Consider the following 14,762-nt stretch of genomic DNA (forward strand, 5'->3'; position numbering starts at 1 on the left):
ATTTACACCAAGTCTTTGTGGGGATTGAACATAAAAGTTTGAAAAACATGGAGGTTTAAGACTTTTTGAAGACAAATTTGACATTGCAAAGGGAACAATCTTACAGAAATGTTATATTCCATTTCCATTACATCTGCTATCGGCTGGCTTCTAAATCACCTTCTCACTTAAAAACATTCAATTCAATTCAATTTTATTTATATAGCGCCGAATCACAACAAAGGTCGCCTCAAGGCGCTTCATAGGTAGCAAAAACATGTGCACTACTTGTTCTTGTCTAGTGACATGTGACTGCAATTCATGCTGAATCATAAATATTCTGAATATTCTGAAATCAGTAAACACCAATGGAATACCAAAGTTCCTGGACTGAAAGATGTGTATTACACTGAGATAACAGAATCACATGACACCACTGCACTTTCAACATTAAGAGTTTTGCAGACTGACAGTCTCATGGAGAAGAACTTTGGCAGACAAAATGTTGGCAGGTTACAGGTGTGAATAGAAGACTTAAGATTAGAATATACAGTCACCAAGGAGCATTGTGGGTCTTAAAACCTCTGCAGATGTCATACTGTTGTCCTCCATTCAGATATCAGTAGCAAAGTGACATCTTCAAACTCATTTGGAAGGTAACTGCACATAAAACCTTCATGTCCTGACTTAGTGATGGTAAACCTATATTAACTTTGTTAGAAATGACTCACAGTGGACAAAAGAGTTCTTCTAACCAGGGTAGTCATTCACTCATTATTATTACTGCATACATTTCTCTATATATACACAATGAATAATTTGAAATGCACTACACACTTTACAGATACCAATAATACAGGAGGTTGTGATTTGCTGCAGTTATGGCAGGTGCAAAACAAACTGTTTACAAAAGCATCAACAGAAATATTTGGTGCACTGTGAAAATCCAATCCTGTGATTAGAGGGTAGAACACCCACTGAGTGGCTATACCAAAATGACTGTCAGAACTTGGGAGCAGAGTTGTGTTTAAGCTCTAGGGACCTTATTTGAACTGGAAACAAAGCTCTTTTGGGAACTCGGCTGCTGCTGCAGTGTGTGAGAGTATATTACTGTGGGAGGACTATAAACATGTCTATAAGAGAAGGGGTGGAGCTCTGTATATAGACTACTTTCACTGTGAATGCATGCATCTGTTAGCATGTCTGGTATCAGACTGTCTTGTATAGTTAGAGCTCCTCAGCCATCTGCAGCAGAGAGTTGATGGCAGCATCCTTGTTGCCTTGCTGTGCGTCCAGTACAGTGCGAACCACCTCTTTATCCAGGTTGGGGAACATGTCCTGCAGAGCCTTAAGGTCCTGCTCAGTGCATGGTAGGCCCTGGTTCCCAATTGCTGGCATGGTAGTTGGCACTGCCATAGGCATCATGCCCTGGTTGTAGACCGCAGGAACTCCTAGGAACACAGATGACACTGCTTATACAAGAACCAGCTTTTAACTTATTAGATACAAGGTTTCACTGACTGACCTGTGATGGGCACGTATCCTACTCCTTGTTGATATACAGATGGCATAAAGACGACAGGCTGAGTCATCATTCCTGCTGGTAAAGACTGGCACAAAGACAGGGTTAACAATTTCACTTCATGGAAATAAATGAAACAGAAATGAAAGATGGTTTTCAAGATATTTCCTGACAGTGAAGCAACACTTGATCATTTTGAAAGCCTTTTCCTTAAAACTAAATCAAAATGAATAATAGATATTACAGGCTATCATGTTCCAAGCTTTCAAGATTAGTTTTGTTACACTATACAAAACAATTTATGGAAACTTTGTCATTGTCCAAATACTTCCGGGAATAATAAACCGACTGTGGATCCATAGTAACAGCATAACCAAAACTCAATCTGTGATTTAACACACAGACGTGTGATGCACTTTCCATCTTATCTGATGAAGGGTGCGTGTAAATGTCCTCACAGCAAAAGACATAACCAGGTTGATCATGCCCTCCTTGTCGTCACCCTGCCGTCCACTCAGGCTGAACCACTCATCCACCACTCTGCCCTCCCTTAGGCCTTCAGGGATGGTGACATGTGTCCATGCTATCCTGTCATCCATAGAAAATGCTCTCTGTACATCAACACATGGAAACAATTATCAGGTCAGTGGATAAATGCAAATGTATACTGCTGGATCATTAACAGCAGAGTTCAAATTCAACGGTTTCTTCATTTGTAAGGCTTTAAGACAAGGAAATTACCAGAGTATGAAAACAATTCACACAACAGTTCAGCTCAGAATATAAGATGTGACCAAAACGTTCTGGGAAGAGGCCCATAACAAACAGCTTGCCTGATTTAAATTTAGCCGTCTCTCCTTCAAGCTTGTTTGGCACCAAATATCAACAACAGTTTAAGGCACCTTATACTGTAAGGCAGGGCTGCCCAATCCCAGTCCTTGAGAGCTACTATCCTGCAGCTTTTAGATGCATCCCTACTCCAACACAGCTGAATCAAATGGTTTGATTACCTCTTCAGCATGCCATCGTGTTTGGCAAAGGCCTGATAACAAGCCATTCATTTGATTCAGGTGTGTGGGAACAAGGATGCATCTAAAAGCTGCAGGACGGTAGCTCTCGAGGACCGGGATTGGGCACCCCTGCTGTAAGGTAAAGACCCTACAAGAAAACCCAACGACTAGACAACCGCTTATGAGCGAGCACTTGGTTTTTCCTTGGTGAAGGAAAAACTCCCTTTTAACACAAAGAAACCTCCAGCAGAACTAGGCTCAGTGAGGGGCAGCCATCGTTAAAAAATTAATTAATTAAAAGAAAAACTGCCAGTCACTGATGAGCTGATGTAATTTCACCATAGACCTCAACCTCAAGCAGATAAACTTTCAACTTCTGTTTCAAATTGACTACATTTTGTGATAATGGATCATAACTGGCGGTGAGAGTGGGGTCTCTTGTTAGTGCCAAGCAGTTTGGAGAACATCCAGCACGTATTTCAGAAGAACAAAAAAAGAAGTACAAGAACAAGTACAAAGGGACATAACAGGACTTCCCCCGAGAGATCTAAAAGGTAAGAGTCATGCTGAAGATGGTCCAGAGGCGCATTAGAACAGGATCTTTAGATTTTGTAGGCCTTTTCCCTGAACCTTATGATTACACCCTATATCATCAATAAATATGCACTGTTGATAGAGACAGAATGTAAGAAAACATAGTTTCAACTGTAGTTTCATTTACTTTGTCCATCCTTGACAACACATTTCCTCATTTGAAGGGTGAAACTACAGAAACAAGGAGCTAGGAGAATTGTAATAGCACTGACACGGCATTATGTCCAGGAATACTATGCAAATAAAATCTAAGCATAAAAGCAGCCCAGATAGTTTTCCCCTGGAAATCTTAAGTAAAAAAATTACTGCTTAACAAATAACCTTGTAACTTTTTAGTAGCGTTCACAATACTGTCACATAATAAAACTGAAAAAAATATTAGGGTTATTCAAAAGTAATTTCCATCCACCATTTCACCCCCCTGACATACGTAGAGCTAGAGGAGTATTCCTGTAACCTCCACAGAGCTGTGTTTACTTGGCTAGCACATTACCAACTGCTAACCTCCACCTTTGTAGCCTGCTCGTACTCAACAATGTGTTTCTGCCTCCAAGTGGTAAAAGACAAACAATTTCTTTCACCTTTAGAAGGAAGAGTTTTCTTGCATATTTTGTATAGTACTGTGCTTTATTGGAGGATGTTGAAGTAGCTGTTTTTAAATCGCATTGCATTGGATTTTCTCTTACAAATGCAGTTTGTTTTTTGGATGATACCGTACAGGTGCACCAGTGGATGACCTATTATGTTTTTCTTATAAAAAAAGTAAAACACCCAGCACGCCCCTGCGGGCGGTTTATCCTTCAAGCTCGGGTCCTCTACCAGAGGCCTGGGAGCTTGAGGGTCCTGCGCAGTATCTTAGCTGTTCCCAGGACTGCGCTCTTCTGGACAGAGATCTCCGATGTTATTCCCGGGATCTGCTGGAGCCACTCGCCTAGCTTGGGAGTCACCGCACCTAGTGCTCCGATTACCACGGGGACCACCGTTACCTTCACCCTCCACATCCTCTCGAGCTCTTCTCTGAGCCCTTGGTATTTCTCCAGCTTCTCGTGTTCCTTCTTCCTGATATTGCTGTCATTCGGAACCGCTACATCGATCACTACGGCCGTCTTCTTCTGTTTGTCTACCACCACTATGTCCGGTTGGTTAGCCACCACCATTTTGTCCGTCTGTATCTGGAAGTCCCACAGGATCTTAGCTCGGTCATTCTCCACCACCCTTGGGGGCATCTCCCATTTTGACCTCGGGACTTCCAGGTTATACTCGGCACAGATGTTCCTGTACACTATGCCGGCCACTTGGTTATGGCGTTCCATGTATGCCTTGCCTGCTAGCATCTTGCACCCTGCTGTTATGTGCTGGATTGTCTCTGGGGCATCTTTACACAGCCTGCACCTGGGGTCTTGCCTGGTGTGATAGACCCCAGCCTCTATGGATCTTGTGCTCAGAGCTTGTTCTTGTGCTGCCATGATTAGTGCCTCTGTGCTGTCTTTCAGTCCAGCTTTGTCCAGCCACTGGTAGGATTTCTGGATATCAGCCACCTCCTCTATCTGCCGGTGGTACATACCGTGCAGGGGCCTGTCCTTCCATGATGGTTCCTCGTCTCCCTCCTCTTTCTTGGGTTTCTGCTGCCTGAGGTATTCACTGAGCACTCGGTCAGTTGGGGCCATCTTCCCAATGTATTCTTGGATGTTCGTTGTCTCATCCTGGACTGTGGTGCTGACACTCACCAGTCCCCGGCCCCCTTCCTTCCGCTTAGCGTACAGCCTCAGGGTGCTGGACTTGGGGTGAAACCCTCCATGCATGGTAAGGAGCTTTCTTGTCTTTATGTCAGTGGCTTCTATCTCCTCCTTTGGCCAGCCTATTACCCCAGCAGGGTACCTGATCACGGGCAGGGCGTACGTGTTGATGGCCCGGATCTTGTTCTTACCGTTCAGCTGACTCCTCAGGACTTGCCTGACCCTCTGCAGGCACTTGGTGGTTGCAGCTTTTCTAGCGGCCTCTTCATGGTTCCCATTCGCCTGCGGGATCCCCAAGTACTTGTAACTGTCCTCTATGTCTGCAATGTTGCCTTCTGGTAGTTCAATCCCCTCAGTTCTGACTACCTTCCCTCTCTTTGTTACCATCCGACTACACTTCTCCAGTCCGAACGACATTCCAATGTCATTGCTGTATAGCCTGGTAGTGTGGATCAGTGAATCGATGTCTCGTTCACTCTTGGCATACAGCTTGATGTCATCCATGTACAGGAGGTGGCTGACAACTGCTCCGTTCCGTAGTCGGTATCCGTAGCCAGTCTTGTTAATGATCTCACTGAGGGGGTTCAGGCCTATGCAGAACAGCAGTGGGGACAGAGCATCTCCTTGGTAGATCCCGCACTTGATGGTGACTTGTGCTATGGGCTTGGAGTTGGCCTCTAGTGTTGTACGCCACATCCCCATTGAGTTCCTGATGAAGGCTCTTAGGGTCCCATTGATCTGGTACAATTCTAGGCATTCCAGTATCCAGCTGTGGGGCATTGAGTCATAGGCCTTCTTGTAATCAAACCAGGCAGTGCACAGGTTGGTCAGTCTGGTCTTGCAGTCTCGGCTGACTGTTCTGTCTACCAGTAGCTGGTGTTTTGCGCCTCTGGTATTCTTGCCAATTCCTTTCTGTGTCCCGCTCATGTATTGACCCATGTGCCTGTTCATCTTAGCCGATATGATGCCTGACAGGAGCTTCCATGTAGTACTGAGGCAGGTTATTGGTCGGTAGTTGGAGGGGACCGGTCCCTTCTTGGGGTCCTTGGGGATCAGGACCGTCCGGCCTTCAGTTAGCCATTCCGGGTGTCTCTCGTTAACTAGCAGCTGGTTCATTTGTGCTGCCAGACGCTCGTGGAGTGCAGTCAGCTTCTTCAGCCAGTAGGCGTGAACCATGTCGGGCCCTGGTGCTGTCCAACTCTTCATACTGGAGACCCTTTCTTGGATATCTGCCACTGTGATGGTTACTGGACCCTGTTCAGGGAGGTCGCTGTGGTCTGCCCTCAGATCCTCTAGCCACTGAGCTTTGCCGTTATGGGTTGCATCCTTCTCCCATATGCTCTTCCAGTATTGCTCCGTCTCCAGCCTTGGTGGTGCTGTTCTCTTATTGTTCCCTTGCCACTGAGAGTACACCTTTGCTGGTTCTGTGGAGAACAGCTGGTTTATTCTCCTGCCTTCTATCTCTCTGGTGTACCTCCTCAAGCGGCTGGCCAAGGCTGTGAGTCTTTGCTTGGCAGTTTCCAAGGCCTCAGGTATGGACAGCTTGCTGTATTTCTTAGGCACCTTATTTGTCGCACCTTGCTGCAACTCCGTTAGTTGGCTAACCTCCCTCCGTGCTACTTTGATCTTATATATATATATATATATATATATATATATATGGCTTTAGGTTTGATAGGGACAATGAGGGAAAGAGAGAGGGGAAGACATGCAGCAGAGGGTCTCAGGTCGGACTCGAACCTGGTCTGGCCGCTCCCAGCTTTGCTGCATATGCTCCCCTGCTCATTCCAGTGAGCTAAACCGATGCCCGACCCATTATGTTGTTCTAATTGTGTTCCATCTTCTTCTTATATTCCTCCTATTTTCTCCCCGCTTCTTTTTTCTTTCTGTCCTTTTGTTTTTTTCCTCTGACTGTCAGCTCTGTTATTGCCATATTTCACAGCTTTTGGCCATACTACCTTGAGCATGCCCAATCTCATCTGATCTCGGAAGCTAAGCAGGGTCAGACTAGGTTAACAGCCTGAGCATACCAGGTATGTATGCTTGGCTCATCTACTAACCTGAAAGGTTGGTGGTTTAATCCCTAGCTGCTCCAATCTGCATGGCAAATATCCTTGGGCAAGATACTAACCGCAAGTTGCCCTCCAATGTAACAGTTTGTAACAGTTTGTAACAGTTTGTAACAGTTTAACAGTCACACCCACATCAGAGTGTGACTGTTACAAAGCACTTAAGATTAAAAAAGTGCTTCTATGAACGGATGAATAGAAACATGTTTTAAACCGCTTTGAGTACTCAGGTAGAGTAGAAAAGTGCTATATAAGAACCAGTCCACTTACTTGCACAATATGATAATGTTAAAATGAAACAGACAAATAGATAAAATGAAAAAAAAGAAGAAAACAAAGAAGAAGACCCTATAGAGCTAATCTTTGAAAAGCTGTGCCCATGTCTAACCATTCAGAAGAGAAGCTCTGTGACCTCCTCACCTCATCAAAGATCTCCAAGTAGAAAGAGTCAACCCCAGGAGGCACCGTGCACTGGATCACCTTGTTCCAGCGTGGGTTTTTGGCTCCATTATGAGCAGTTGGTGTCTCATAGACAGCATAGCCCAGTCTGATCCTACAGTATGGATCCATTCGGGTCATACCATAGTTTTTAGCCAGTTTGGCCTACACAATAAAACAAGACAGGTGGCTTCAATTAACTGATTAATTTAAGATTTGTGTATTACAGTATAGCTAGCACGTGTACTCCTGTGTTTAATCTAAGTTACACACAAAAACATAAACACTAACTAAAACTTAGTTTAGTTTATCAAGATCCCCATTAGCTCCTGTAATAGCAGAAGCTACTCTTCCTGGGGTCTGAGGAACTTTTTAACCAAAAGGTTTTTCAGACATAAAACATGAACTACATGAAAGACAAAAAAGATTTCCACGCCACCACTGGGTTAGTGAACTGACCTCTGCATTAGACTAGTTCAACAAGGAGGAAACAAAATAAACCTGTCTGTTAACTAGCACATAGAATATGGATGAAGATCCAAAAAAATAACAGTTTGTTATAAATAGGGATGGGTATCGAAAACCGGTTCTTGTTGAGAACCGGTTCCCACTGTTTCAAATCCGTGGAATCGTTTGCCATTTTTGCAAACGATTCCCTTATCGATTCCAGTCGCCCCGAATGACGTCACCACGTCGCGGAGCGTCATTTACCCGGCAGGAAACACGGCGCCAGCGGCTCAAATGCTCAAAAGCTTGGTTATACTTTACGAGAACGGATGACAACAGGGCAACTTGCAATACTTGCAAAGTAGATATTTCATTTAAGGGAGGAAACACTACGAATATGCAAAAGCATTTGCTCACAAAACACACGATGACCTTAAAGGAATGTCGTGTTTTTAATTCCGCTCCGGACTCGTGAATCTCAACCCAGCAGCAGCGGTAACGTTTGCACGTCCTCTCCCGTTAATGCGGCACGTAAATAATCAACTAACAGTGCATATTATGTTAGCGCAATCTGCCTTATTACAAACCTGCCATTACTGTGCATTTAGGTGACCATGATGAGACAGAGTCTGGCTCAGATGCTGGCAGTTCTCGCTGCAGTCTACCGGTAGCGTCTCCTTTCAGGCCAGGATAGACGAATGTCACCGAGCAGTGACTCAGTTTGTGGTCAAGGACTTGCACCCATTTGCCACAGCAGATGCCCCCGATTTCACTTTGGTAAGTGAATGTGTTTAATTGTAGGCAGGGACATTACTGGATATTCTTGTGTAATTGCTACAGAATAATTTATGTTACACTTTGTTATTGCTACAGAAGAATATTTATTTTATTATTTTACATTTACATTTTTTTTCCTGGGGACCCTGTGACACCCCATTGAAGAGCCGTAGGCTGGATCTCTTAAGACCTCACTGTTGGGTTTGTAAGGCCATGTTACTCCTAAATTTGTCTCTTGTTCAAAGAGAAGATATAAAACAAAGTTCTAAGCTAATTGACTTTAGTGTTCTCCTTTTTTAAAAATAAGAATCGATAAGAGAATCGATAAAGAATCGAATCGTTAAACAGAATCGAAAATGGAATCGGAATCGTTAAAATCTTATCAATACCCATCCCTAGTTATAAAGAATTTGTGGCACTTTTGCTATAATGACTTTTCAGTTAAAATTTAGAACTTAACAAACTAAACAAGAAGCTTTTATGTGTAACATAAAAGAACAAGCTGTTGGTGTGTATATTTTATCCACAATGGTACAAATACTGAAATGACATCCAGTTGTACTTCTAATAAGTGAAGCTGTGCTCACCTGGACCACTGTAATGCTAAGTCGTCCTACAGTGCTTATGGAGCCTCCATACTGCAGCTGCCTGGCTGCCTGCGCATCCAGCTGGACCTGCTGCTGCTGCTGAGTGGGAGTGATTCGCAGAAAATCCTGTGGAAGCTCCCCAATATACACCTGAAAGCAAAAAACTGGTTTAAGTTTTACCCAGAAAAACCAGCATAAAGGGGGCTGGAGGAAGAGAGGATTGCTTGGTGCTGTACTAAGAGAGATACTAATTCATGCAAATTATTTAACATTGTATGTATTTTTTGAGAGAGAGAAAAGAACAAAATACAATCTATGGAAGAGAGAAACCAAAAGTTACTGACATGCAGTATGTAGTATTGCCATATAACTTAAATATGGGATAAATGAAGTGCTTATTGAAACTAAGATGAAGGCGAAGAGGAGAACAAGTGGAAAACAAATGAAGTACTCTAGCAGGGTGATCCAACCCTGACTACAAACTCAGAGCTGGTTCCACAGGAGAGGGTCAAGTAAGCTAGAAGCTCTCCCCCATTTCTACTTTTGAAATCTCTCAGAACCACAAATAAGGAGAGGAAAGTGCTCTATTGAGAAAATATAGTATTATGAGGTCTTTATAGAGTATATTCATTCAGGTCTTTGTATGTAAATGTAAAAAATATATATACCGTATTTACCGCACTATAAGGCGCACGTAAAATCCTTAAATCTTCACAAAAATCGACAGTGCGCCTTATAATCTGGTGCGCCTTATGGATGAATTTTGGTTTGTGCTTACTGACCTTGAACCGGTTTTATGTGGCACACTGTGCTCAAAAATCTGTCAAAATTTTTTTTAGAGGACCGTTGCCAGGAGCCTCGCAGAGTAATACGTACTGTGCTTCAACACAACATTCCCGTGTTGTGTGTGTATAATGACTCCAAAATGGCATATTTAAGCGTATTTTAACCTTCGAGCAATTAGTTATGCAGAAGAAAATGGAAATAGAGCAGCTGTGACATAATTCGGCATTAATGAGTCGATGGTGCGCAAGTGGAGGAAGCAAGAAGATGACCTAAAACAAGTAAAGAAGACCAAAAGGAGTTTCCGAGGGAACACGGCGCGATGGCCGCAGTTAGAGGACAAAATTGAACAGTGGGTTATTGAACAGAGAACAGCAGGCAGAAGTGTCTCTACAGTCTCTATTCGACTCAAGGCAACAGCGGCAGCACATGACATGCAGATCAGCGACTTTCGAGGGGGACCTTCTTGGTGCTTCCGTTTGATGAAAAGGCATAATCTCTCAATCCGCACAAGAACTAAAGTCTCACAGCAACTGCCAAACGATTACAAAGAAAAGTTGGCCATTTTCAGCACCTACTGCCAGAATGAGATCACTGAAAAGAAGATCCGGCCAGAACACATCACTAGCATGGACGAGGTCCTCCTCACCTTTGACATCCCCGTGAACCGTACTGTTGAGAAAACAGGGACCAGTACGGTATCTATATGCACCACAGGGAACGAGAAGTCATCCTTCACTGTAGTTCTGGGCTGCCAAGCTAATGGCCAGAAACTACCACCCATGGTCATTTTCAAGAGGAAGACTTTGCCAAAAGAAAAGTTTCCGGCCGGCGTCATCGTGAAGGCTAACTCAAAGGGCTGGATGGACGAGGAGAAGATGAGCGAGTGTTTGAGTTCATGTCAAGAAACCGGGTGGCTTTTTCCACAAATCTCCGTCTCTTTTGATCTACGACTCCATGCGCGCCCATCTCACCGAGGCTGTCAAAACCCAAGTGAAGCAAACTAATTCGGAGCTTGCCGTCATTCCGGGTGGATTAACCAAAGAACTCCAACCACTAGATATTGGTTGTTCAAAGTTAAATTACGAGCTGCGTGGGAGCATTGGATGACAGAAGGCGAACACACATTCACCAAAACAGGGAGGCAACGCCGAGCAAGTTACGCCGCTACCTGCCAATGGATCGTGGATGCTTGGGCTAAGGTATCATTCATTCATTCATTCATTTATTTGTTCATTTTCAGGCACAACAAATACCTTTATTGAACATAAAATGCACAAAACATCAGTCTCAAGTGTCGTCTGAGCTTTCACGAAGGCTGGAATAATCACTGAACAGCTAAGTAACAGCAACAAGACTGATTCAGACAATAATGAGAGGGATCCGGGCATGCTTGATGCTGAAATTGCCCAGCTGTTTACCGTAACTCAGACACGGAAGGTGAAGAGTTTGAGGGAATTGTGGAAGTTGAATGTACTGGAAAAAGTAAGTGTATTTTTCAATATTTAATGTGTTACAGCTTAACAGTGTTAAGAGTTACTGTGAATGAGCTTAATAAAGGTCAAGTTATCTGACTGTTTTGTTTGTCTTAATGCGTCATATAATACGATGCGCCTTATGTATGAAAACAGAGCCAGTCTTCAACAGTGCGCTTTATAATCTGGTGCGCCTTATAGTGCGGTAAATATGGTACTGTAACCTTATTTTGGGGCAAAGTCAATAAATATTTGAAGCAGTTTTTATCTTATTTGACTGGTGATGTACTAGTGACGACAGAAACGTAAGTTAATTTAGATAATGCTTCAAAAGTACTACCCGAAAAAGTCCCCAGAGGTATTTCTAGGTTACTGCAAGAGTCCCGTCTACAAGCAGGACTTCGGTTAACGTTACATTCTTAGACACCCGTATTCAAATGAGGGTTGGTGGACTTAATCGTGTTTTACATATCAGCATGCTAATTTGAACTCTAACTAGCAGGTACAACCTACAGTCAATTAAGTGAGTCATGATGAGACTTTTGGTTTTTTGGTTTGGTTTGGGGTTTTTTTAACTTTTGTTGAAATTGTTTGAGAGGTGTTGATTTATATGTATGGCTCACTTGGAAGACATCTTGGTGATGCTGCTGAATTTTAGTTAGCTACACTTAGGTCCATCACTTGTTGTAGAGAGACTCAGTTTTTGTAGTTATCTAGACCACTACAGTTGAAAATCCTTTCAATCAATGAATGACAATCAATGACATGCGTGATGTCACAAACATCACCACATGCTTTAGTTTGTTTGTTCTGCATAATAGCCTCGTGACAGCCTTCCTTGCTGTCATCTGACATCTCTTGGGTTTCATATTCACAATTACAGTGAAAAGTTACAGAATACAAAATTCTTCACTCTGAATCAACTTCAGATATCATGGCTGCTTTATTTGTCATGTAATAACAATGCAACAGGACCCATTTAACCTGTCTAAACAATTAATTCCAAAATTTTTGGTAAAAACTCCAGAATTAAAACTTAAGGTATGCATTCTGATCACATATTGTCCGATTTAAAATCCAATGTGGTGGTTTACAGACAGAAAACTTTGTCCAACAAATTCTAACTATATAATGACGGATCTTTTTACTGCTCTGACCAATCCAAATGAATTCACTCAGTGGGTGCAAATGCTGCTAGCAGTGTTCAAGCATGAGTCTTTTTCCCCAGTCATTACAGCCGACTATATCTCTCACTTTCTGTCTTCCACGAGTGAAACTGTACAAGAGAGAAGGAGCAAAGAATGTAGCATTAAAAAACTGCAAGACATAGTGGGGTGAATCAGTTTGTCTTCATCTACCCGAATAAACACAGAAAATGATGCGAAACTTATTGTCGCTAAGAGCAGGACTTTTTAGGATTTTGTGAGTTTAAAAGACGTAAACCATGCCTTTAATATGTTTATCTAGCCTTTCTTCCAACATTTTAACGTAATGCTAGCACGTGGAAAATATTGGACGTGAACACCGTTTTGCTCAAGTCTCAGAACTTCATTAACTTGTAATTAGTCGGTTTCTGAGTAATCATTAGATCAGCTCACCACAAATCAAAGGCTTAATTTTTTCTGACTCTTTGTAATCACAAAACATCCGGGGTCCTCTAAGCAGCAACACAGAAACTGGAATTCAGCTTCCCAGATCTGAAGCACGGGAGTGAAACTGTTCTTTATCGTTTGTTGTGTAACACGGAACACGTCAGAGTTGCTATCCTGGCAGCTTAATCCTTGAGTTGCTATTAGCTACCTAAGCTAACGCTTATCCGTTAATTACTTTCGTCGACGTTTTGAATGAGGGGTATTGAATGCTAAGCTAGTGTCCGTGCTGTGCAACTCTTTCTTGATCATTTAATGAACCAGAACTACAATCCAGAGCAACGCCTAGCTGTGTGCGTGCCAGTGCGAACAAACTAGACAAACACCGAGGTCGCTACCTGTCCCCTCTGGGTGCTGATGGTAGTTGCCATGTCGTCTCCTCTTTATCGGGATTTTCTATTTTTTCTTAAATCACAAGCTTGCGGCGTTGAAAAACAAAACAACATATACTGTCCACTACAACGGATGTTTACCCTTCGAAAGACCTCCTCTTCCTGCTTGTTTTTTTATATATGTCATGTGACAACCAGTGTTACAGTGCTTTACCGCCACCTACTGCGTTGGAGTGGGCAATAGACCCACTCTAGCCAAACCACCTTCAAGATTTTTCAGTTACTACAGAAGGTGAAGAGTCACACCTGATCCACAAATGAATGGAATGCATTCAGTGGCGGTCCAAGGCTGTTTGGCGACCTGGGCGAGCACCCCCCCCCCCCCCCCATAACAAACAGCAAACGACTAACAAACAGCCATCATAATTCATCATACAATGAGAATAGGACAAATCAACAATTGACACTGACTAATTAATATTGTGCTGAACACAGTCCAAAAGATTCAGTAAGCTACAAAGGAAAGTGGCAAACAAACGTAAACAAAAGTTTTCACTATCACTACTAATTTTTTTTTTTCACTATCACTACTAATTAATGTTATCTTCTTGTATCCCTGTTGTGGCCAGTGCTATCCTCTATGTTGTTGCATGCTGGGGCAGCAGGTTGAGGGTCACAGATGCCAACAGACTAAATAAACTGATCCACAATGCCGGTAATGTTGTGGGGATGGAGCTGGACTCTGTTAGGGTGGTGTCTGAGAGGCGAATGTTGTCCAAGATAAGGATAATCATGGATAATACCTCCCACCCATTCCATGAAGGCTTGGCTACTCACAGGAGCACGTCCAGTGAGAGACTGAGATTACCAAAAAGCACCACTGACCGACACAGGAAATCATTCCTGCCCGTGGCCATCTCCCTGTACCACTCCTCCATCTAATGCACTGTAAACACTGCAAAAGATACACTTTTTATACACGTTCTTTTCTATTCTGTAATATTCTTGTAAATTTTCTTGATATTTATTTATAATCACCTCTGTTAATCCTTGATATTTATAATTGAGTGATCTGTATATATTAGTGCTATTTCTTAAATGTGTAAAATCTGTAACATAATGTATTGTTTGGAGTTTAGTCTGTTACTGTTGCTATTTCTACAATTTCTTCTTGGAGTAATTGTAACCCACATAATTTCCTTAGGGATTAATAAAGTATTCCGATTCTGATTCTGATTGTTTCAGGATAGATGAGCTGCCATTATCCAATGACACATCTGCTTACCTGTATCTTTTGCTCGTTTCTCCTCCTCTTCTTTTCTCTTTTTTCTAAACTGAGAACCTGATGGCTTTGAACTTTTCTT

General features: G+C 42.7%; 1 protein-coding gene across 1 annotated transcript; it reads right to left on the bottom strand.

Annotated features, from left to right (window-relative positions):
- Positions 1–191: 191 nt before the first annotated feature.
- tollip (toll interacting protein) lies at positions 192–13,542 on the bottom strand. The gene is made up of 6 exons (XM_085358955.1): positions 13,405–13,542; positions 9,160–9,309; positions 7,331–7,513; positions 1,960–2,112; positions 1,505–1,589; positions 192–1,430 (listed from the first exon to the last, which is right to left on the bottom strand). The coding sequence occupies exons 1-6, from the start codon at positions 13,435–13,437 to the stop codon at positions 1,207–1,209; spliced, it is 828 nt and encodes a 275-aa protein (XP_085215081.1). The 5' UTR covers positions 13,438–13,542; the 3' UTR covers positions 192–1,206.
- Between the last annotated feature and the right edge of the window lie 1,220 nt (positions 13,543–14,762).

This window comes from Diplotaxodon limnothrissa, linkage group LG1 (assembly GCF_057381915.1).
Source record: "Diplotaxodon limnothrissa isolate DT_005_m linkage group LG1, D_limnothrissa_male_GT1.1, whole genome shotgun sequence".
Lineage (NCBI taxonomy): Eukaryota > Metazoa > Chordata > Actinopteri > Cichliformes > Cichlidae > Diplotaxodon > Diplotaxodon limnothrissa.